General features: G+C 42.8%; 1 protein-coding gene across 2 annotated transcripts in view; it reads right to left on the bottom strand.

The window, feature by feature from the left end:
• Positions 1-25,401, bottom strand: part of LOC136436138 (protocadherin-9-like) — a 56,004-nt gene that overhangs the window by 2,203 nt on the left and 28,400 nt on the right. Inside the window, exons 5-6 of one of the 2 annotated variants that reach the window (XM_066429903.1) lie at positions 23,168-23,366; positions 535-676 (exon numbers count right to left, since the gene is read on the bottom strand). In XM_066429903.1, coding sequence (XP_066286000.1) covers positions 561-676; positions 23,168-23,366 — 315 coding nt within the window. In that variant the 3' untranslated portion in view covers positions 535-560. Of the gene's footprint in view, positions 1-534; positions 677-23,167; positions 23,367-25,401 lie in introns of those variants that run through there. The other variant, XM_066429902.1, reaches the window with a different exon arrangement.

Genomic DNA, 25,401 nt, shown 5'->3' with positions numbered 1-25,401 from the left:
TAAAGACTGGTGTGACCTTAACATATTCATTAATTCACCACAAAATACAATTGTGACTTCTCTTGCAGCAGCATTATCTGTGTTATGCATATGATTCAGACAAGGTACTGGTGTCATAAAGGTGTATGAACTGAAAAATAAAAGATGAAAGTTAAGAGGTGTAAGTCCCAGATCTGTTGTCTACCAAGTTACTGTGCGATCACCATTATTTGTTGCTGAGCCTTTAGAATTGGGGTTATGGCCACACCAATTTAGACATTTTAAGATGAAAGTATGGTAAGCAAAGCTGAGTGCAACAAGGCAGGAACTTGGTCCTCAAGCTTTGTTTTCGTTATGTTTTTCCACTTAAAAAATTATAAGCATATTTTCTAAAGAATCCGAGAACCAACAAATCAAATTGGTGTGGCCTAAGGGTGTTTAATCTTAGAGAGTTATGGTTGAAGTTATTTCTTTTATTGTGGATCACCATTTGGGATGAGTGGAGGAAGGGTAAAACTTCTGAAACAAAACAAAAAGGATGAGGTTATTTTGGGGGGGGAGGAGGAGGGGGTAAAAAATCATCAGGATGTTTCATGCCTTGGGGAACCGGGCGAGTCGTAGTTTGAACTGAGGTTGTTGAGGTGTTGTCGGCCCCTCACAGGTTGCACCACAACGCATCGTCCAGGAAACCTTCGACCTGTATATGTGGGAACATGTTGGAGGCCTTCATTACTTTCTTGCTCTGTTGTCGGTTCAGGGACCGGTGCAATGGACAAGTGAGGTCGTGAGTTTCATCCCCGGTTGAGTCATACCAAAGACTTAAAGGTCCTGTCCTGTGAGAACTGGTTAACACTGGTCACACAGAGGCATATTATCTACTCAAAAACATTATCTTAGCTCTGAGGGGCCTGTGAGTTTGGTGCTTGGTTTTGGCCACCACAAACCTTTTTGGTTGATAGTTTAATGGGTTCATTTAAGGCCAGACTTGTAAGACCTAAGGTGCTAAAGGTAATGAGTGTCCTTAAACACAGAATCAAACAGCTTAACACACAGTCTATATATAGGACTGTAACCCCCACAAGTAGGGTGCAACTTGAGGACGACACAACTGACAGGTGGGGCGAGATTCGAACCCCCAACCATTTGATCCAGAGGCGGAGGTTACTCAGCGCTCGACCGCGGCACGCTGCATTGAGGGCTTTGTTAACCACACAGCTGCATCTGTCCCTGCTCATCCCACCGCTATTATCACCCCTGGACATCCCAAGATTGCTGCGACCCCGGCCAGTCAGGGAAGCCACGGACAATGGCAGGGCATCCTCATGCATGTTCATGAGGCCCGGAGGTTGGAGAGGGGGGACCAGACGTACCAATTTTCTCGGCCGGGAGCGAGCGAAACCGGTCCTCAAAAATTCTCCACACACCTCATCGACGTTTTGTTAACGTCGGACGCTCAAGGATAATTGAGCTGTTTGTTCCAGAAAACACTGATGTGGAACATTTGGTGGGGACACAAAAGATAAGAAAGGGCCAAGCTGTTTTACCGGGCTCACACCTGCCCGTGCTGCAAGCTCCGTCGCGCCACCGCTCGAGCTAAGGTGCCCATTACTGCTTACTCAACCCCAGCACCTGATGAGCTTCTAAAGACCAAGGAATTTAAGAGACAGATGTCCTCTTTTGATGGGGATAAAATTAAAGGGTAGCAGTCCGCTCGGCGATGTGTTCAGTTCCCCATTACCGCACCCTCCTGATAGGGAGAGGAGAATGAGCAAGGCATCGTACCTGCCGTCCTATTACGGCTCAGCCAAGCAAAACAAGTAACGAGGCTGTAATAACGGCGGAATTGAGGGGCAAAGGCACACTGCGTCTGGCAATGTTTTTCCATCATGTAAGGAATGGTCTGAGGAACGTAATTCAAACAGTATAACACAAACGTATCTCTTTGTTACCAATTTTAGTACAATTCTTGCAGATTAGACCAATTTTGGTTGTTGATCGGCAGCTACGAAATATCATATTTCTATCATGTAAAAAATGGCCTGAGGTACACAATTCAAACAGTACAACACAAATGTATCTCTTTGTTACGGATTTTAGAACAACTCTTGCAGATTAGACCAATTTCGGTTGTCGATCGGTGGCTACAAAACATCATTTTTCAAGCGTGAGTCCCTCTCGTGTCCTATTCATGAACTCAATCAGAAGGGGAGACACATGTAACTAAGACAGATGAGCTCCTCTAGACAGCCAATAAAGCTGCACTTCCATGTACTGAATAAAGATTTTCAAGGCCAGATGGCCCTCCATTCGAAATTAGGGATTATAGCTGTCATTTTAAAGAAATATCTCTACAGTAAAAGCGATTGTGGAACAAAGAGTATTGCAGAATACATTTCAAGTGGGCAAATTAACCTTTAGCATGCTAAGGTAGACGCTTGGCACGAAATTTGTATCAGTTATGGGGTTAGGCAGCAGGGACTCCAGAAATTGTAGGTGACTCCGTCGAACTCTATTTCTCTCTGTAACAGTGTTACGAAAACCAATAAGGATTTGATGCATATTACACAGATCATGCACAGCTATCTCTTGGGCCCTGAAACGGGGAAATTTTCATCATTATCGTCGTCTTCGGCAAACATGCCACAGATGAAATTGGTTTTACAGCATAATTATATTACCCCCGGCCGAACAGGCTTAGTTTACGTGCCTTCTCTGTCTACATCTTTATGGGCCATTCCATCTCATTTTGTGCATGAGTCATTTTCCAGCAAAAGGAATCCAGCGCAGGTGGCCAGTTACGTTTCAACTAACGTTTCCGTTTCCTTTTGATACACTATAAAGTTTTACCGCTGACGCTTGTATGACAGAAACTGCCAATGCATACGGGATAACCCACAGTCATTTTCAAGCAAAAGAAAATTCAGCGCAGGTGGCCAGTTACGTTTCAACTGACATTTCCTTTTCCTTTTGATACACTATAAAGTTTTAACTCGGGTACTTGTGTGACAGAAACTGCCAATGCATACGGGATAACTCACTGAGGCAGTTCTAGCAAAAGCACTGTTTTTAAAACAAACATTAGTTAAACTGCTGCCAGAGGGGCTTATTACAGTTACATGTATATATGGTAATCATGTTCCAATTATAGCTACTGCACTGTACTCTAAAATCCTGATTTGTTGTAAAGTAGCATAAATGGATTGATAGATAGCTGGAGATATATTCATCAATTCAAACCTCTATTTGTTGTTTTGTACAGTATCTGTTTCTAATTTTGTTCTAAACATTTTACCATTGTTGTCACAACATTTTCAACATACTCTTACCTCATACTGCTTGTCTCAATATTTTCTATTTTAGATTTCTTAATGATTAAGCATTAAGCATCTATTTCTTTCATGTTGATCTACCAGTCTGAATTCTTTTCCATTCTTCACCGCTATTTCCGCTTTTAATGTTAGATAGTGGAGAGGGGTCTCGGTAGAACGCCATCCATGAAATCAGTTTCGTGCGGACTAATACATAAATAACACCTCCCCGCTGATACAGTAACTGATCGGGTCCTGAGAGAGTTTTATCATTGAGGAGGCTCATATCTTGCCAACCCTGTAGGCCAAGCCAATTCAATTTCTTTGTTGTTCTTGGATTTAGGCCAAACTAAACAATATATTTCCTTGTTTCTCAGACATTTTAAGGGGAAAGTATAGCAAGTGGACATAATAAAAGCAGAGGGCAGGGAGGAAGACTAATATGACTGTATTCACAGCATAAAACTGAGTGCAAGAAGGCATGGACCTGGTCCTCAAGCTTTGGTTTTATTATGTTTTTCCAGTTAAGCAAATCTTTAACTTTAAGAAAATGATAAGCTGGACTAGATGTTCAACATGAGTCGGAGGGATAGTCTGTACCTTAGTACTCAAAGTTTTTATTTTTGGGAATATAGTCTGAATTATGTGTTCCTTCCATATTTTGGAGAGGACTGTTTTCATCATGTCCTATCACTGAATTTCAGAAAGTCTGAGAACCAGGAAACAAACTGGTGCAGCCTCAGATTAAGAAGTCCAATTTGAGGTGTTTATTTCCGGTACACCTGTAAAAGGTTTGACGATCAGACTGAGCTTCTTTCATTTTGTTTTATCTCTACTAAAGCGTCTCATTGGCTTGCAGCAGGTGGCTGTGACTAATACTGAATCCCTGCCTGTAAAGGAACGGGCACAGATTAGTCTTTCATGACTTCCAGGAATAAGTTTGTTTGTTGTCTTAATGATGCACTTTTTCCCTGCCCCTTAACTAATTGAAAGGGAGTGATTCTGTGCTGGTATGGTAACTGATTAAAAAAATATGAGCACAACAAAGCTACAATCAGTCCATAACAATTTCTGTAAACCTCGTCCTCAAGCTTTTTTTATATGGCGTTATCTGTAATGATTTCCTGCAATAAAGCAGTATCAGTTTCTATTTTTGTCTTTTTAACACTACATCTCTATGGATCAAACAGTACTAATCTTACTGGAGTGTCCATAAAAGAATGAGCAGAAACTTCAATCAGTCGTTATCAGTTTCTTTCATTCAGAGCCTTGAGAGCCGGTTGGAATGAGCAATGAAAGTGTCCCCCTGTCTATCTATGCTTAATGTCTAAGAAAAGCGCATCGGCTTTTTAGCGAATGCCCACAAACGCCCACTCTGGCGAAGTCCGCGCTGCACGAATCTAATTTTTTTTGCTCGGAATATGTTCAGGTTATGCTCCCATTAATTAATCCTGAGTTTCAAGTCAATCCATCGATCCGAAGTTGAATAAAGCGAACTTGAAGATTCTTACCTGGCTTTTTAGCGAATGCCCAGCAAAAAAGGCCTTTTAGCGAATGCCCAATATATCAGCCAAAATATCGGCCATCGTGACACGGGCGCTAAATCTATCACCACAAACATGTTTAACAAGTTGTCCCCTGAATCTGTACCCAGTTTCCGTGCTGTACACGCCTGTAAAGTTACTTTATTTTACGAAATACACGGCGCGGCCCACGGGGTAGAGGCCGCTGGTAACCTGTCCCAAATATGCAAATGAGCCGCCATATTGGATTTTACGTCCGGTGCCGTGGATTCCCACGCCGTGTATTTCGTAAAATAAAGTGACTTTTCAGGCGTGTAAAGCACGGAAACTGGGTACAGATTCAGGGGACAACTTGTTGAACATGTTTATGGTGTTAGATTTAGGGCCCGTGTCACGACGGCCGATATTTTGGCTAATATATTGGGCATTCGCTAAAAAGCCATTTTTTGCTGGGCATTCGCTAAAAAGCCAGGTAAGACTCTTCAAGTTCGCTTTATTTAACTTCGGATCGATGGATTGACTTGAAACTCAGGATTAATTAATGGGAGCATAACCTGAACATATTCCGAGCAAAACAAATTAGATTCGTGCAGCGCGGACTTCGTCAGAGTGGGCGTTTGTGGGCATTCGCTAAAAAGCCTGTCCCTAAGAAAAGGCCTGGATCTTTGCACAGATAGTGCAACAGCACATTAGCTTGTGTCCTTGCCAGTAGATTGCCAATAGGGTAAGTCAACAATTTTTCATCAAAGAATTAACCTTGACCCCGCAATAGGGCTGTTTTTTCTCCCTAGCTCCCAATCTCCCATATCTGCAATTAACCTTAACCCAGACGAAACTCTAGATTTAGTTTTTATAAGAACATTTATGGTCCATACAGAGTTCAGAAGATCCAACAATTGAATTCTGCTTCTTATCTCTTCAATCCGCAGGTAAAAGAATTCCGAAGAACAAAATGTCTCCTGTAATCTAATTTTCGACATTTGAGCTGCTCCCCTCCAAATTTGCAGTCCTGAACATGAACGTCGTAAATCAGCCCCAGGAAGGGCACCGTTTCACGAGTTAGTGATTCCCTTTACGATATCTTTAAACTAGCGAGAACCTGCCTTTATTTCTCTCTCCTGATACAGTTAGGGGTAAAATGTCGCATCTGCATTCAGCGAGAGAACATGGACTGAACGGAGAATCCTTGATGATCGCTTCAAGCAACCGAGAAGATACTTGAAGGGTGATTAATGCCCGCCTTTGTCGGCAGGGCTCTCTCTCATTATACACCTGTATGCATGGCTATCTTGGAGATCTCCATTGAGACTCTCTCGAACTTAGAATGCCATATAATTTTTCATAATTGAGTCTGAATCAATTCATTCCTTGGTTTTCAGACATTTCAGGGGAAAGTATAGCAAGCAGACATCATAGATGCAGGGGGCAGGGAGGAAAGCTTCAGTATGACTGTATTTATGGCATAAAGCTGAGTGCACCAAGGCATGACCCTGGTCCTCAAGTTTTGTTTTTGTGATAGTTTCCCAGCTAAGCAGATTTTCCAAACTTCAAGAACCAACAAATTAAATTGGTGTGGCGGAAGGTGGTGATTCCTTCAAGCAACCAAGAAGATACTTGAAGTATGATTTATGCCCATCTTTGTTGGTAGGGCTCTCTCTTATTATACACCTGTATGCATGGCTATCTTGGAGATCCTTGGAGAATAATAGAATGCCTTAATCATATTTCACAACTTGAATACTTGATTTAGGTGACAAAAGCATAGTGAGGTATTCTACAGCTACATGTACAAGCACAGTAATGATTACACAAAGTATGTGTTAATCTATGTAAACCCCGGTAATGAAATGTTTCATAATTCAAGAAAAAAAAGACAGCATGAAACCACCACCAAGAGGCTGCCATGGATGCTTTCATCCCATCTCCCATACATACACACACTGTGAATCTCAAACTTTTGCAGTGGTTTCATTTCTGCAGTTTTCTGTGTGACCTCTCCACTGCAACTTCATGACACTGTGAAGATGCATTTCCAATGTACATGTATTACTACTATACAACAGAATTGTTCCAACTGCAAATCCAAAACACACAGCAAAACCCTTCCTTTCACACATTCAGCAAAACAAATCCACTGCAAAAGTAAAAGAATTTACAGTACGTGAGTACGCAGTAGGAGCAGACAATTCCACCATGTTGCCCCTGCCTAAGCGAAAATCGACCCCTCAAATCCGTCCACTTCATGTTTTTGTATTGCCACACCCCGAGCCCTTGACACCCGGTCAAGTGTACAGACTCTGCGAATGACTCGGTGATGCCGTAATGCTCCGGTAATAGATGTACCTGCGCTCCCATGCATGAATGCCTCTCCGGCTCAGGCCTTGGGAAGCAGCATCGCTTGCAGCGGAGAGAGCCCAGAAAGATGAGATTTGTCATCGCAAGGTATTTTTGGAACTTAACCTTTCTGCACTCTGCTATCAGAACTCCATCTCTGCTCCACACATCATCAGACCCAAATGGTGGTGTAAAGGATGGCCTTTAAATACTTCTTGGCATCTTCGAGATAGGGCTTTCCTACTCCGGGAGATTCAGTTTCTTTCTTATTCATTCCGCTGCATCAGAAGATACAGTCAAGGCCACCAATTTATCTCCTTGCTTCTCAGACATCTTAAGTTTAAAATATAGTTAACGGACACCATAACAACAGAAGGCATGGAGGAAAACTTCAATATGTCTGAATTCACAACATGAAACTGAGTGCGCCAAGGCATGGACCTGGTTCTCAAGCTTTGTTTCTTTATTTTTTCCAGTTACACATACAGTCAAACCTGCCCAAGGCGACCACCCGGGGGACCGAGCAAAAACGGTCGCGATGGACAGGTGGTCGCCATGAAGAGGATTCCAATCATAACATGTTTCCAGCTCGAGGTGTTCAAATACCGTGTACCACGTACATGTAGATGGATGAAAAATTATGTGATTTTAGACAGCATGACCCCCACCAGGTTCAATTCTCATTGACAGAAAGATCCGTACAGAAATTACATTTTCTGTTATCGTTGTAATATTTGTATACCGTTACATCGTGAACAAATGTTCGTCATAATCGTTTGACTAAAAACAATGTCTGCCTCGATGACCTTGCAGCGCCCTCCCGCATTCACACGTTACGTTAAAGTAAGAGTACACACACACACACACGCGTATAAAATCTAGGTTTTAAAGGCCTGACACAAATCCCTAGAAAATCCCAGCCTTCTTTTGGGAGCCGACCGCTGGATTAAAGCGGCAAAAAGTTTCCGATCTGACAACTGAAGGATGAAAACGGAAAGTTGTGATACCGCCGCCGAGTACGCGACCGCATCGAAAGGTAACAGTGGAGCAAAACGCACAGCGTCGGCGATTACAAGCAAGCAGTGCCCAATAAAGGTATGTGAGAGTCATGGAAATAACAAGAATATAAGAATATTAATTTTCATCAATAAGGAGAGTATTCTAAATATTCATACACAGAAGCGTCGTGTTTTAGAAAAGTCAGCGTTATGCTGCGCTGAAACATGATGGCGTCGCGGACCAAGAAGCAACATGTCTCGGCCAACGTTTTGCCCTCCACCGCGGAGGCATTCACCGGCGGAATTTAGTAAGACAGAGACACATTTTTGTTGAAAATACAAGAAATAGATAGTAATTTCTATGAAATCTGACTTTTTGACGCCATGCACTACGTGATCGTTTTGAAAATTGAGTTCAAACCGAACCAAGCTTGCGGTAAACTATAAAATGACGATGGGCACAACAACATCGATATCTAAGTATTCACAATCCTTTGTATTTACAATGTTTATAGTGGGAACGTTTCATCAAAACACTTCATGGAGGAATCAATGCTTTTGATATATTTTTGTCCGTCAAGGTCTTAAAAACATTTCCGCGAAATCCGACAGCAAAATTCGATGTCACCACACGCCGGAAAAATGTGGTCGCCATGAGCAGGGATTGTGATCTGTGCAGTCCCAATTCGTGGCGGTCGCGGTCGCGTTGGACGGGTGGTCGCCTTGGGCAGGCAGCTTAATGCTTGTGCCTATGGGGAAAATTTTCGGGACCGAGAAAAAGCGGTCGCCATGGCCAGGTGGTCGCGTTGAAAAGGTGGTCGCCTAGGCAGGTTTGACTGTACTCCAAAAAATCTGAGAACCAAGAAATCGAATTGGTGTGGCCCTACTGAACATCAAAAAGACAAAGACATTGGGACACAGAGAAAGAGTCCAAGCAAGCAACCTATCACAATGATGCTGATAAGCCCATTTACTAAAAAAAGCTAAGCCTAAATGACCAAGATGGAAAAAGTACTAACAAAATTAACTCCTTTTCATTCAGGTTTTCCTTCAACTCTTATCATTTCCTCTTGGAAGGGGATCCCCCAACCGAACGCCTCCTTCCAACATCCCGCCACAATCAACATTCTCCGCTTGTCTCTTATTCCCCCCGCCCGCCTAAGCTTTGACGGCAAGTCGAGTAATCCCAGGGCACGAGTGGGCTTTGCAATCCGCTTTGCTTCGTCGGAAAATCAGCCGATAAGAAATGGTAGCATAATTCCCAGTTTATTGTGTGTTCGGGCCTTATGCGGTGTGCTTTGCTAATAAGGCGGACGGTATAAGCTGATGCATTGATCTTGCTCTGTCCACAAATGAGTCCGAAGCTTGCCCGGCCCAAGACACAAGCCCCTGGCTACCTATAGCGATGGATCAGTCTTCATTTGGAAATGGTGGAATTCCATTTTGCCATCGATAATAGCACACTTCTTGCATTGGCCAATTTGTCTTCATGCTTGCTTCACTGGGCAGCGGCTGGGAGGGTCTCAAATCTTAAGACATGCTCCTAGAAGGACTCGGTTTGCCACGACGTACGTCGAGCAGATCTTTACGAGCCAAGAATGTTTGTACGATCACCTTGCAGGAAGTGTTAAAATTTTACCCGACCCCGATACATCCCAAAACCCGGCAGTGAAGTGTTTGGCTTATCTCAATAAAGTCAGGATGGAAATCTGGAATTCACCAGGCAGAAAGATGCTTTCAGTTCGTTCGTATTGATTTTGCCATATAAGCTGTTATAAGCTGGGAAGGAATGCAACGACAATCACTGACCAAAACGGCACCTAGGAAAGAAAAAGTGTTCAATTCTATTTATTTTATTTTCTGTCATTTTTATCCAGGGTTGTCCAGCTCAGTGATTAACACTGCTCTGCATTGGGACGCTGCGTACATAAGCAAATAAAACAAGTAGTATTACATACAGTCAAATGCGAAGTGTTTTCAACTGACGGGCAGTTTGGCTTACGGAAAACGCTCTTGACACTATAATGTCCGCGGTCCAGCAAACAGGCGCAAATCTAAGGATCAATCAACGCGATCCGAAAGCCAAAATGATTTTATTGCGGCATTTACCACCATTAAGATGCTGGACGTGCGATGTAATCTCTTTTTTCCGGGGAAATTGAAACTTACGGGTTGATCCCTCTAATGCGAGGAGCGGACCGATCGGCCCATCTCTTCCTCCGTGGAATCTAAATTGCAGAATTCCTCGTCCCCTAGTACTGTAGATGAGGGGAAGTATTTACATATTGTCACGGGGATCAATGTTATAATCGTTATGAAATGACCACTTGAATAAAAAAATTCCCATTGTAAAAGTAGCTGAAATTGCTTTCGGAAAGCTATTAAGTTGTCTTTTTGCCAAATTCATCATTTCAAAATCATTTGCTGGGTTTCTACAATGAGGGGTACTGACTTAATACCAAATCTGCTGAGAATTTGTTGTAATCATTATAAAATGGGTAAAAAATGTCCCATCTTACAAGTAGCTAAAATTGCTTGTTACTTTCTTCCCTTTTCTGCATTCTTATATCATAGTAGAGCTCTCAATTCCTCGTCCCCTAGTACTGCAGATGAGGGGAAGTATTTACATAAATAGTCGTGAGAATCGATGCCCCCTGATTTATGATACATCAATAAGAAATCCCTCCGATGCTGACTGCCTACTGATTCAGCCTCTTTCCTATTCATTGCCTTCAGCTCCGAGAAGTGCCGCACTTTGATGAAGGCTGGGAGGAGTCCCCTCGAGCCTGGTCGGGAAACAAAGGATCGATCGGCGTCCCGGTTCCTACATATTTCTCTGCTTGGATCGCGATGAAGAATGCATGTAGCGTTGCGCCGATGCGCAGGCCGTTGCTTCAATGTTATCAGGGACGGCGCAGTTCGGATGCGCCGCACCTCCCTACCTGCTGAATCCTGGAGATAACCATTAAGTTTCCTCGCAGCATCCTAAGAAAGGAATTAGAAGGAGGCGAAATGCATCTTCGCCCTCTCCATACGAATGTGCCACATTATAGAATCATTGACGAAGAGTGTTTTTTGATAAGGACGGGTAAGAAATAAGAGTGGAAAATTCTCAGGGTGTGGTCGGGGAAACCTCTCGGTTGATCTGCTTCACAAATGACTCTTTGAAAGATCAATTACGCGGAGCATGTTCTCATCGATACAGCCCTGCCGGCGAGCGGGTTAACCTCTTAATATGCTAACGGCCTTATCACCTGTAAATGCAGGAGGGGGACGATTCTCGGCATGAGGGGGAGGAGGATTCTCTGTTGGACTGGAGGATGACACTACAGACGACTTGCAAGATATCTACTCTTCAAGAAGGTCATAAAACCATCATCGACATGAAGTATCAACTGAATACAACAAGGTTTGCCTGAACTCAGGGCAGCAAACTGTAGAGGATACTGGCAGGACACTTGTCTTCAGACTCTTTCTCGGTCGCTGATGAAAGATAGTGGATGCTATCAGAAATATTCGTCTCTTTAGAGAATTTATCCAGTTGTTTGATTTATCATTACGTTATGTTCTGCCTGGATGTCTAACCTTTATCAACGACTTGCAAGAATGCCAAGATATTCACAATCAGCACTCTTCACTTCTTGATGAGGCAATCACTTTGTTCCATCTGATCTCCGACTGAATGAAAGACTGGGAGATTTTTCCCTTTGATGTTGATTGAGTTGTGTTATTACCGTTTCTCTATAGCACATACATTACAGTTAGTATACTAAAAGAGTACTCATCATCCAAATGCCTACTCCCACACCTTTGAATGATGCCAAGCTGTTCATTCTCCAATCTCTAAATAGATGACCAACCGGGAGATTTTTTTTCTCTGATGTTGATGAGGAGTGTTTCTCAACAGTAAATGTAGCTGTTGATCTATAGTTACTAAAAGATCAGACATCTTCTAAATAATGTCTTCCACACCTATGAATGGAGTCCTATATCCTATACAGTCTATTCTCCAATCTCTACACGAAGGAAAAATCAGGAGATTTTTGTCGTCCATTGTTGATTGAGTTGTTATTGCCCTTTCTCAACAGCGCTGTAAATGTAGCGGTTGATCTATAGTACTAAAAGACCAAACGTCATCAAATACTTAGTCCCGCACCTATGAATTGTGCCTTGTTCTTTATTCCCCAATCTCTATATGAATGTTGATTGAGCCATTACCGTCGTTTTTCTCAGATTGAAGCAACAAAATAATTGTAGCTGTTGATCTATGGTTCTAAAAGATCAGACGTCATCCAAATACCGACTCCCGCACCTATGAATGGTGTCCCACTGTCTATTCTCCGGTGCTGAATGAGCTAATTTGCTGCGGCAAATGAGAACTTGTCAACAGCCCTCTTCAACCCCACAACCTATTAGCAGATCCAGGAACGACACATTCTTGGTTCTGCAAGTCACCATGCTGCCTGGCAGACATTCTACCTATGCCGGGCTATAATACTTCAAAGCATTGCTGTTGCATAAAGCTATCACGACTAAGAATTCTCCGCCAGAAAGTTTCTAAGGGCCTTCCCATCAGAAAGGTTTGGGTGGGGGTGGAAATATTCTAAGACTTACAATAAATGCTTGGTAGAGGAGCAAAATCAATCAACCTGCTTCACTTAAGAAAAAAAACTTCAGAAGGCTACAAGCACTGAGAATATAGCAAGAGAAAAGTACATTTCCTATATTGGAGTGGACCATATTGATTTCCTAATGGATAAGGTAATCCAAATAAAAGAAGGTAGTAGGTCCTAATCTTTCTGACTACCCTTTCAAACCTCATTTCACGATCTTTGTCTAACTTCAAATTTTATTTCAAAGTTTCCCCTTTCATGTAGCAAATGGAGCAGAATTTCCCCCTAGGCTTGGATAATTGATTGTTTTTAGGCTGAATATTCAACGGCAGATCGGTTTGATCAAGACTCAGCTTCTTTTGAAGTTGATCCGACTTATTCCGGCTGAAGTTCTTGCCTAAGCTTTCAGAAAATTGTGTGCATCCAACTGAAAAAGTAGATTTTAGGTTGAAACAAATGTAGCGACTGTTTGTTTCATTTCTAATCCTCCCAAACAGTAGCCAACTTGGCCACCCAGGCAAAAGATTTCACATATAACAAAGAAAGTGCCTGGTTTTCGCGTTGAAGCCACAAAACTGTGATGTCATCCTGCACAGTTCATTCACGCTGCAAAAATGAAGTACAGACTGGATGTCATACCTGAAAGCCAACGAGTTGTCATTTTGTCAAGTCAATCTCCAAATCATTTGCTGGCTTTCTAGATCTACAATGAGGGGCTCTGACTCCATACAGACTGTGTTGAGGATTTGTTATTACTGTTATAAAATGAGCACCTGTTATAAAATTTCCGATTGGAAAAGAAACTGAAATTGCTTTTGGAAAGCCACCAAGTTGTCTTTTTGCCAAGTTGATCATTTCAAAATCATTTGCTGGATTTCTACAATAAGGGGTACAAAATCTGAATTTGTTGTACGCATTACGAAATGAGTAAAAATATTCCATAAATATGGCTTGTAGGTTTCTTTCTTTGTCTGCATTCTCACATCATATTTGAGCTCTCAAAAGGACGTCATGCATGTAATCAAGTTTGCGTGACCCAATTTGTAAAACCTTCGGCGGCCAGAGGAAAACTATTCCGTACGTCTCTCCCCAGCACCGGTGACCTGTACAGAGTTCACCTGGTCTCTACCAGACTAACTACGCCGGCTATAGGGAGAACAATTTACCAGGGGAGTTTGCCCACCATAGGATTTAATTTGCAGGCAAAATGTTACTATACTATAACCGTCCCGCAGAATGACTCTCCTAAGCCAAAATTTCACCTTTTGGGCAAATTCTACGATCCGTACCCCCGTAGGAAGGCCTGGTGGAGGCTAGAGTTCACTCCCGGCTTGCCATCAATGGGGAATTCTACAATCCAGATCCACACCCCCTTAGGAAGGCCTGGTAGAGGCTAGAGTTCACCTATAACCCCCATAGGAAGGCCTGGTGGAGGCTAGGGTTCACCCATACCCCTGAAGGAAGGCCTTTTGGAGGCTAGGGTTCACTCCCGGCTTGCTATCAATGGGGCCGTGGCACCCAGGGTCCCCAATTGGTCATCCGATTCTCATACCAACCCGCCGGGTCAATACTCAATTTATATCAAAATGCCAGGTCGATTCACCTGTCTGTGGGAACACTGCGGCTATCAGGCGCTCAGCAAACTTTTCCCCGATTAGAAATATCTCGGAAGGCTGCCAACTCAAGATAAGAGATCCGCTAGAAATAAGGGTGGACAAGAGGGAAGCGAAGGGGTAGTTTGAACCCTTACATTGCTATGTGCAGTGGCCACTGCAAAAATGATGTCTAATTGACCATGACACATTGAGTGTTAATTTGTAACCAAACTGTGCACATTTGTCGAAATTTGCTCATTTAGTCGATTTTATAGATAGACTGGCAAACTTCCAGCATGAAATGGTTTAACAATAACTTCATCAAGTCCTGTCTGTATTCCTGTTGAAAATGTTCCACTGTATGGACAGAAATTCCCTCCCACAGCTTTTGAGATCCGTCCTCACCACCTATTGTTGTGGTTTGAATTGACCACGAAATTGAGTCTGAATCAGAATGCATACTGCATTATGTAGAAGTCAACAATGCCTCTGGTGCCATTCATAGAGCATCTTGTGCAATGGGTAGACCTGTAATACTGTATTGTGGCCAGTGACCTATTTGTCTAAAGATGGTACATTTAGACCTCTACTCTGTACATTAAGCCCACAGTATTATAACTGAATGGTAATTTATCTAATGGGTAGACCTGTAATGCATTCAGCTGCAATTATCTGGTATTACTTAATATCCAAACTGTTTCAGATATCACTCAAGGAGCTATCACAGAACGGAAACCGGCGATCATCATTGCTCTGGGACCACTGGTGTGTGATATTCCAACCATTTCTGGTTTGATTGCGGCTCTATCTTATCTGTGTAGCCCTGGGTGTTGAATGCGAAATCAACATTGGGAAATATCAGTCCGGCATGCAGGCGCAAAATCAAATAGCGATTTGCCTACTAGAAAACCACAAGTGTGGATATCAGGTCAATACACCATTAATGTTTGAGTGCTCGAGATTTTTCACTGTCAAGACACAGGTGCTTCTGGGTGGCAGCTCTCAGCTTCAAATCAAAATTTCATATACTGTATTCGGATCCATCGAGTTGCTCAGCTGTGTGTTGCCGTGTTTGTTGTGGCACTCGACGGACGAACGACGAAGTGCCCAGCTGCCGTCACAAGGCCACTGCCGTATTAAATGGTGGGATTTTCGACTCTGCCACGGGTCAACGACTTCTGCACATTTTCCGGCATCATTTTCAATTTAGATACCGAGGCCCATTCCCTTCCCTGCCTCCGTGCCTCCTGCGGAATACTAATAGCCCAAGCAGTCTTGCCAACTGTCTCAATCGACACTCGGCGGTTGTAGCTCACCTAATCAGCCCATTGTGTGTCTCTTAGATCATGAAAGAAAATCTAATTGTACGGATATAGTGCGGTTGTCACTAAGACAGGATTATGATAGATCTGCGTTTGTGTAAAGAAACGGGAATTGATTTAATAGCGGCCGAACTTTTATCTGCAATCCAATAGCGTGGCCCACCATATGGTCGGTCCTTTAGAATCCGGTAATAGACCTTGCTTTTACTCTTATTGTCATCTTCAGATCAATGTCTGGCCATCAGCTAGGCCTGCCTTATTTCTCCTCGGAGCGATTAAGTATATTTCATTTCGCGGTTTGAAATACGGGGTCCACGTTACGAGAACGTACGCTAGGCGGAATCTTTCCCCGAGTGGTCATTCCATGCCTTAAAGGTTTCTTTAAGTAGGACAAAGGTGATTGATAAATCTTGCTGCCATCAAAGAACCTTTAATGTCCGACTTGGGACGATTTGTAGGGGTAAACCGAAGAGGGACAGTGGCCGGCAAAAGAAAGTGTCGTTTTCCAGAAACCTGGAATGAATTTCAGGAGATTACTTTTGGATGATGGGTGGTTATGGCTGAAATTGTTTATTCGAATTCATATGATTTTTGCCACAGGGTTGATACATCGCTGTCCCTAATGCACCATCGATTGTTCCCACAAAAATAAGATTTTTTATTCATTCTATCGGTTGCCCGGGTAGCTAAAGGCTATTATTAAGGGCTAGCCGGTGAGTTGGGGACTGATTTTCGCCATCACATACCAGGATGTACGTATTGATATGGTAGGGTCTTTGACCCACTAAAGGTATGGATCTATTTATCAAACATGGGACCTTTGGTGTAACGTCACCTACAAAGGACTGCAAGTCAGACCTGTACAAGTGACCACCTTTGCATAAGGACCACCTGGCCATTGGTACACCTATACAGTCACACCTGTACAAGTGACCACCTCTACATAAGGACCACCTGGCCATTGATATACCATCAACCTGTACTAGTGACTACCTCTACATAAGGACCACCTGGCCGTTGATATACCATCAACCTGTACTAGTGACCACCTCTACATAACGACCACCTGGCCAATGATATACAGTCAAACCTGTACAAGTGACCATCTTTGCATAAGGACCACCTGGCCATTGATACACCTATACAGTCAAACCTCTACATAAAAACTATTGGCCATGTCAGGCCTACATGTAGATCATCTTTCCCATTGACCCAAGCATTAAGAATGTGGCCACATGCGTATACCACAATCATTTCCTTCTGGTCCCTTGAGTGGACAGATTAATTAGACTCTACCTATCTGAGAAAAGTGAAAATAAGGGCGCCCTCAAAGCAACAAGTGGGATTCAAACTCCCAACCCTGTGTTACGGTAGTGGGATTCCTAACCTCTTAGTCATACCAGTGCAAGCTACTTGTCTTAATCTTAATCCAATGAACCAAGAGCCCACTGACCAGTCCTAACCCAATTCTGTATAATAAGAACATAAACCGGGTCTAACATAATGAGATTAGAAAATGCCAGGCTTAGTGCCAGAAGGTTGGTCAATCTTGGGGCACACAATTAGCCTGGGTGCCATCCTGCTTGGCTTAAGTCCGCTCTGGTAGTCACAAAGTTAGAGGTAGCATTATTGGAGCAGACACAGGCTAACCTTGATGGCACCCAGGCTAGACATAGTCCCTGCATACTGTATATGGAGGCTAGTGCAGGTACAATTGGTGCAGCACCGTTTTTTTCTGCACCTAAACTACACTGGCCCATGTGTGGGGTAAACACTTCCAGCAGCACGCAAGCACAAGCGACCAAGAGTTAAACACCGAGAGAGACATTAGCCTCGTATCTGAACCAAGCGTAACACAGCACCAAGAGACCACGTCTAGCAATAAAATAGACGTTAAACAAGGACAACAACAACAACAAGGGTACTAGTATACATGTATAACTTTAACTGTACTGACTGCTACCACCTGTAAAATGTCAAACAAAGAATTGGTTTCTGAACTGTATCTGATTCATACTGCCTGAAATCTTTCATTGGAAGTTGGTATTCCAACCAAGCCAGAAAAAAAAAATTTCAAGGTAAAAATGGAAAGAGATTACGGGCAATGCAGGTAAACTTGGCATGGCACAGGTGATTTTGAATGGTACCTGCACCATCACAGGTGTGCAGAAAAACAAGTTCAGTATTTCAAACCCAGCGGAGAGTTGGTATTCTCGCCAGCATCTCCTTCATGCTTTTTGCAAATGCAGTTATGAAATGCTGACGTGCAATTGAAGGACACGCATCACTACACAAACAGGCTCTGTAAGCTATTCATATAGTGTGTTCATACATTGGGCAGCATGCAGCTATCACTAAAAACCCTCAGTGGACGATAGTTTCCTATTTTTCATATACATTAGATGAACAGTACTAGTTAAATTTTCCCATTTTGGAAATACTAAGAATATGAAATGTTGTGTTTTTGGGTAATGGCAAAGTGACATATTCTCACCACCACAAACATCTGTAAATTGCTTGGACGTTTAGTGGTGATCATTTGGGCCCTCCTCTAAATTACCCTCTTTGTACACCCTCCACGTCTGACTGCCATAGTTCTAGGACGCTGCCATTAAAAGAACTGCTGAAGACAAAGAATCTGCCATTTCTATTCACGGCCATTAGCTCAGTGATGTACCCTGCCAGGGAAATGAAGAAAGAACTCGCCAATTTGGGGTTAGTTTAGATTTCAATGAAGATAGAGCGAGAAATGTCCTCGGGTTCGGTGCTCCGCGTGAGAAAGATTGCCCACGTCAAGGTTAGACAATTTGGAAGCCGGCAACTTTACGTCCATCGGAGCAGAAGAAATTAGACGACGAATGTTGAGTTATCAATGAAGACGGAGGATGCAGCCGCGAGCCATTCCGGCATCGCTAAGATACGAGAGCAGCATAGCCAAGTAATCAAACTATGGGGCACCAGACAAGACTTGAAAACTATTGTATAATAATAGCAGTTACTGTTTATACAAATGCGCTATCAAAGCACCTTCTTGAGATAACTTTTCTTATGCATCTACAAGCTGAAGCTATTGTGATATCATGGACTGTATGAGGGCTTGTAATATCTCTTTAGGGGCACTGATTGCAACTAGACGAGGCTTAAAAAGTGTAATTGTTCACTCCAAACCATCATACAAACGAGGACGGTGATGGGGTTATTACAGCACTGTTCCTTTGCATTTACAAGTCGATGATGTAGGTATTGCGGGGGATCGCGATTCCTCTTTAGAGTACAAGTACATTCAGGCACAGTCTTCTCTATCAGTCTTCATTGTCATGGGCAATCTACGGAGCGGGAAATGGGAAAACATTCACGTCCTGCGGCGATTGCCAAAAGACGTATTCATGGCAGGATTACTTGGAAGTGGGGGCGTTTTGTGCGGGGTGGCCGTTTTTTTCTCGCAAACGCGTGCGGCGACGATCCCTTGACTTCTCTCTGTGTTTCCGTTTTCACCCCAGGTGCCCACTTTGCACGTTGATTAAACAGTAAGAAGAGGTCCTGCATCCCTCTCAGGAAGCTCCGACCGGAGATGCAAAATGCATCAGACACCGATCGAGGTCGGGCCACGTATAACGTCGTAAAGGACTGCAATCATTCTCGGGGAGCAAATGAAACGCCACGGATTCGCAAACCACTTCACGCTGCCGATCACACGTCAAATGGGGCTATTTACTCCTTCTAACAGCAACATCTACCAGCTGAATTAGCCTGTTCACATTAACGACAGGCAGATTATGGGAGGGAAAGTTGTATCCTGTTTACTTACTGACCTGTTCTTCTGCCACCCAATTCAACCGTATCTAAGCTCCTTAGATTTTCATACAGTTTAAGCTACCTTAAAAACCATCGCAGGCAAGCTAGTGTTTTGAATAATTTGAACTTTGAACTATTCTTAGTTTGACAGTTCCTTATGGAAATATTCACATTGTTACCATATGACTTTCCATTCTAACCCTATAATGTCCCTCAAATATGCAACATACTAGTTTTACTGATTTAGTTAAGATAGATAAATGATATGTTTTGTCACTTTTGGATGGATTTCTTTGACCAAATGACCTTTTTGAAGACAAGTTCAACCATGGCAGTTAATTGGCAGTGACGCTTCAGTGCGACAATAAAAGCTGATTTACTAAAAATTACTGAAATTATACGCACTGTTAGTAATCGATCAGTACTTGAGGTTTGCCAAGGGTACAACTTTCATGCGATAAACAGATATGACACGTACTCAATCAGGAAAGTCATGATTGATGTTGCTTTAGATACTACGGACAAGGATCAATAATTTACAAGCCTAATAATTATGTGTGGCTCATGCTTTCCTAACGCCAGACCAGGGCTGGCTCCCGCTTTAATTTTTCTTCCGTCCCATTCATTGTTCGGGAGTCCATTTCATTAATTTTCATTGTTAAATCTGTCATTTTAAACTTACTTACAAAAAACATTTCATTAATTTCATGTCATGAAGGTCAGATCTTTTGGACTGATGAGATTTAAAAAATTTTCCATCCCAACATGCAAATTTCTATCTCTTCCTAACGCCAGACTATCTTACTTCATCCTGATCCATAGGTTTGAATTCATCATGTGGAACTGGCTGGACAGAGCTCCCTGGATACTTTGTGTGAAGACTAGCTGACTGCTGTAACCCAACCCTGTGTCAGGGACCCCCAGCAGCAGTATAACCTGAACTACTGGATACCACTACAGTACGTGTAACTACGACATGCAAATAAGCACACCACTATGGACGGCAGTGTTCGTCGCAATTGCAGCATCTTTGCTATAAAAACCATTTTGATTGATACAGAGACTTAGATCATGTGCCTCAGGATATGCTCGGTAGGGATAATTTCACACCCCATATTCCCCGTTCAGTCTCTTGGCGCGACGAGTTTCCTTACACTGTCACAAGACGGCGTCTAACATGTATGTCACAAGACACCAGCACCTGATTTGCAGGGCCCGGTAACTTCGAATGACTCTGGGCACCATAAATACTTTATGCCGCGTGATTCAAACTGGAGATGGGGCAATAAAGAGAGAATTTCCAGATGGCTGTGGCGCGCTTCATAGCTGACCCCCATTTTTATGGCGGAGGTATCTTGAGCTTGGATCTGTATTCAAGGCCGAATGTTGACGACTGTTGCAATGATGCCTTCAATTCAGGGAGCAAAATGGAGGCGGCTCTTCCTCCACCTGTGATCTTGATCTATGGGAGAACTTCATTATTTGGGAGGATATTTACACCTGATTGCTGACAGAGGGTCTTTTGTGGAGATGTGGAGACGATAACTGAAATTTATGAGGCTACTTAAGAGGTTTTCTGGCCACTGTAAACATTAGGGTTAACTGTTATGTTACAATTCTGTGCATGAAACACCACTCTAACAGTGATACCTGGAGAATGAAGTACACAGACTTTCACTTCTTCGTATCTACAGCATTTGGACAAAGATGCTATCATAATAATGACCTTTTTTTTGTTTTTTTGTGAGTCTAAGTAACTATAGTAACCTTCAGTACGGCTTTATGTTTGTCATTATGATAATCTGCAACTCAGCTTCCATATCATATTTTATCCTGCCAAATGATAATCGAAATATACCTGCCAAAGGTTGTACCAATTGTATCCAAATAAATCACTCATCATGATGGGAAAAAGGCACTGAAGGACCACCTGGCCATGGTGGCCACTTTTTACAGACCCTAATATTATCATCCCACTGACCCAAGCATTGAAGATCCTAATACAGTCAAACCTGCCCAAGGCGACCACCCGGCGGACCGAGCAAAAACGGTCGCGATGGACAGGTGGTCGCCATGAAGAGAATTCCACTCACATGTTTCCAGGTCGAAGTTTTCAATACAGTACATAAATGGATGGAAAATTATGTGAATTTAGACCCCCACCAGGTTCAATCCTCATTGACAGAAAAATCCTACAAAAATTACATTTTCCGTTATCGTCGTAATAATTGTATACCGATACATCGTGTACAAAGTTTTGTCGTAATTTTGACTACAAAACAATGGTTGCCTCGATGATCGCAGCGCCCTCCCGCATTCACAGGTTACATTAAATAGTACACACTCACACACACGCACATCATCGGAGTTTTAAGGCCTAAGACAAATCCCTAGAAAACACCTGCTGACCCCAGCCTTTTTTGGGGCGCCGACCGCTGGATAAAAGGAGCAAAAAGTTTTCGATCTGACAATTAAAGCTGAAAACGGAACGGTGTGATTTCGTCGTGCCGCGCCGCATCGAAAGGTAAGTCAGTGCAGCAGAACGCACACCGTCCAATAAAGGTTTGTGAGATTCATGGAAATAAAAAGAATATAAGAATATTAATTTTAATTAATAACTAGAGTATTCGTAAATGTTCATACACAAAAGCAACGTGTTTTAGAAAGGTCAGCGGTACGCCAAATCCGGGCCGCGCCAAATCCAAGATGGCGTCGGGACCAAGGAACAATATTTCTAGCCCGACGTTTTGCCCGCCGCGAAGTCATTTTTCGACGGAATTTAGTAAGACTCAGACAGATTTTTGTTGAAATACAAGAAATAGATAGTAGTTTCTGTGAAATCTGACTTTATGACGCCATGCACTACGTATTCGTTTTGAAAATTGAGTTTAAACCGAACTGAGTTTGCGGTTAACTACAAGATTACGGCGATAGGCACAACAACATCACAAACATTTGTCTTTACAATGTTTATAGGGGGAACGTTTTATTAAACACTTCATGGAGGAATCGATGCTATAACATTGCTATTCCATATATTTTTGTCCTTATTTTTGTCCTTCAAAGTCTTGAAAACATTTCCGTGAAATCCGACAGCAAAATGATCCGATGTCACCACACGCTTGAAAATTAGGCGGCCGCCATGGGCAGGGATTGTGCTCTGTGCGGTCCCAATTCGTGGCGGTCGCGGTCGCGTTGGACAGGTGGTCGCCTTGGGCAGGCAGCTTAATGCTTGTGCCTATGGGGAAAATTTTCGGGACCGAGAAAAAGTGGTCGCCATGACCAGGTGGTCGCGTTGAAAAGGTGGTCGCCTAGGCAGGTTTGACTGTAAGTAGATAAATCATCATTATCATGTCGAGCGGACTGCCCAGACTAAGGCTACTCAGTCCCTCCAGATGACACGGTCCGCCATTAAGGGCTCTAGGTCTTCAGCCCTCACCCCTACGTCCCCAGTAAGTTGGTCAATGTAGGTCCATAGGTTCGCCCGACACTGGAGTGCCCATGAGTTGATGTCCATCTATTAGCAAGACTTGACTTTCAAGCTCATCTTTGTTTCTGCAAACCTGTCCCTTCTGTCTCATATGGTTGAGGATACAGTTGGTAATGCTCCATACAGTAGATAAATAGATGAATAAAAGCAGGTACTGACCCAAGCGATAAGGATCCTAATAAGTAGACATAAATGGAAAGAGGTACTGACCGGTCTCGCTTGCGGTTTCTCCTTTCATGGAACTCCCGTCGCAGCTGTGGGGTCGAAGGTCAACTGGTGAACCGCAGGCGCTGTTTGCACGAACCTCCCTGTCGCTATCGCCACGCCCGCTGTCATGGTTACTGAGTACCGTGTTCAGGCTGTCGTCGGATGTGTTGTGACCTTTTAGTCTCGTCAAAAGTCGGGAGACCTGGAGTCAACACATAAAAATTAAATTATAGACCTCTATTGATGATAAAAGGTATAGCAGTAACATATTAGAATAGCATCAACTTGTGCCAATGCTGTGGATATTGCATATATGACAATATATTTCTTTGGGCCGCACCAATTAACTTGCTTGGTTCTGGGACATCTTTATCTAAAATTTCTAGCAAGTGAACGTCATGAAAACAGATGGCTGGGATGGGCTAACATCAACTTATCTTTAAAAAGACCCAAAATGTTAGAAAAATCAGGAAGAATCCAGAAAAAGTGATCCAGATAAACTTATAGCAATTATGCATTTACTCGGATAAAAGAAAAAACAAACATTTTACATAATATTGACAGATTGTGTCATCCTTGTTTGCATAGGTCAAAATCAGTGCACCCATAGCTCTACAACATTCCTGGTGACCCATTTTCCCAACAACTTAGCTGTTGCCATAAATCATAACACCATGTTGTGGACATATTATTGTTGAAAATCCTATCAACTCAAATCAAAACACCATAATATATTATTGACATATTGTTGTTGAAAATCCTGTCAACTCTGAGGAGGTCACCATTAGCCTTGTGTGGCATAAATAATCTCTTGCCCCTTCCACCCATGAAAGTGCCCACCTGCCACAAAACACCCTTGCCATTTTCAGCTTTGAAAGGAGAGCAACCGTGTTGGTGAGTGAGGCAGATCGTGTAACCAACAAATTTGAAGCACCGGGAAACGTAAGAGGCTTGACATTTGGGAAGATTGCTTCCTCCTCTCCCCTTCAAATGTTTCTTCAGATTAGGAAAGGTTGCTGTATATCATATAACGAAGATAGAATTGCACTCCCCAGGTCCTTCTGGTCACCCTTTTAGAAATCACATGGAAAGGATTGTGGATGTTGGTAGGGATGGCTCTCAGACATTTCTTAGGAAAAATGCAGCAAGCAGTCAAGATGAAAACGAAAGACAGGGAGGAAAACTTGAATTTAGCTACATCCGCTCCCTGATGCTGTGTATACCAAGGTACTGACTTTCCCTCAGAGTCTATTTCCATGTTGATTTTGTAGCTTAGTATTTTTTCTAAAATCCGTGAATCAGCAAATTGAATTGCTATAGCCTAGATCTGCTGTTAAAACAGTTGATTTCTCAGTTGTTTACCATCAAAACAAAAGTCAGGGGTTTATACAGTCTTAAGAGTGGCATCTCACAGCAACCGTATGTCTTCCCAAAACAAGAGCAGCGTCTGAATGACAAGCAGGTGACCTGAAGAAGTCGGTCAGGAAAGTGGTGAAGCTCTTCAGCTTACCGATTGCAAAGATGCAGAAATCAAAACAAAACTGTTTTTGTTGAGGAGGAAAATGATAAGAAAAAACAGCCATCAAGGGCCAGCAAACACTCTAGAGCAGAACAGCGTAAATAGCAGCCTGAAGTTGGGCATTGTTTGCCAATGGCTGTAAGAGATGGTCAACTTCAATAGAACACACTAAGCACGAGGCAGCTGCAGGTCATTGCAACTCCCTGGTTCTTGAATCAGTGCCTTATCCATAAACCACCTTTATCTGCATGATGATGAACACCCTCTGTTTTCCAGCTTAAGATTTTTCCAAACAATCTGAGAATCAACAATTTGAAATCAAATTTGTGTGGCCTTATCATGATATTATACTCTTATACTGTTATGAACACATTTGACTCAGAAAGATTTTTCACAGATTCTGAAGTCAAATGACCAAGATAAACTACCTATTGCAATATCGTGGAAAAGAGTCACAAAGACTTCATTTCCTTACGGCTATGGCAGGCAGATGCAGAGATCAACAGCTTGGGAAGAGTTCTGGCCTGTGACATGTTATCTTTAAATCCTTAATTCTTCATCAGGGGCGGCTTGTGGGGTCGTTAGCCATCCTGATGTAATTTGTGGGCTGTGCTAAACCCCCAGATAGACCCCAGGGAGGAGTGATATCAATCAGCTGAGCAAATAACCAGTCTCTTTTTCAAAGATTGGATTTTATATACTGTAAATGCAGAAATGT

Source organism: Branchiostoma lanceolatum, chromosome 6 (assembly GCF_035083965.1).
Source record: "Branchiostoma lanceolatum isolate klBraLanc5 chromosome 6, klBraLanc5.hap2, whole genome shotgun sequence".
Taxonomy (NCBI): Eukaryota; Metazoa; Chordata; class Leptocardii; order Amphioxiformes; family Branchiostomatidae; genus Branchiostoma; species Branchiostoma lanceolatum.
Note: the sequence above shows the minus strand (reverse complement) of the source record. Positions and strands in the feature narration are given on the sequence as shown.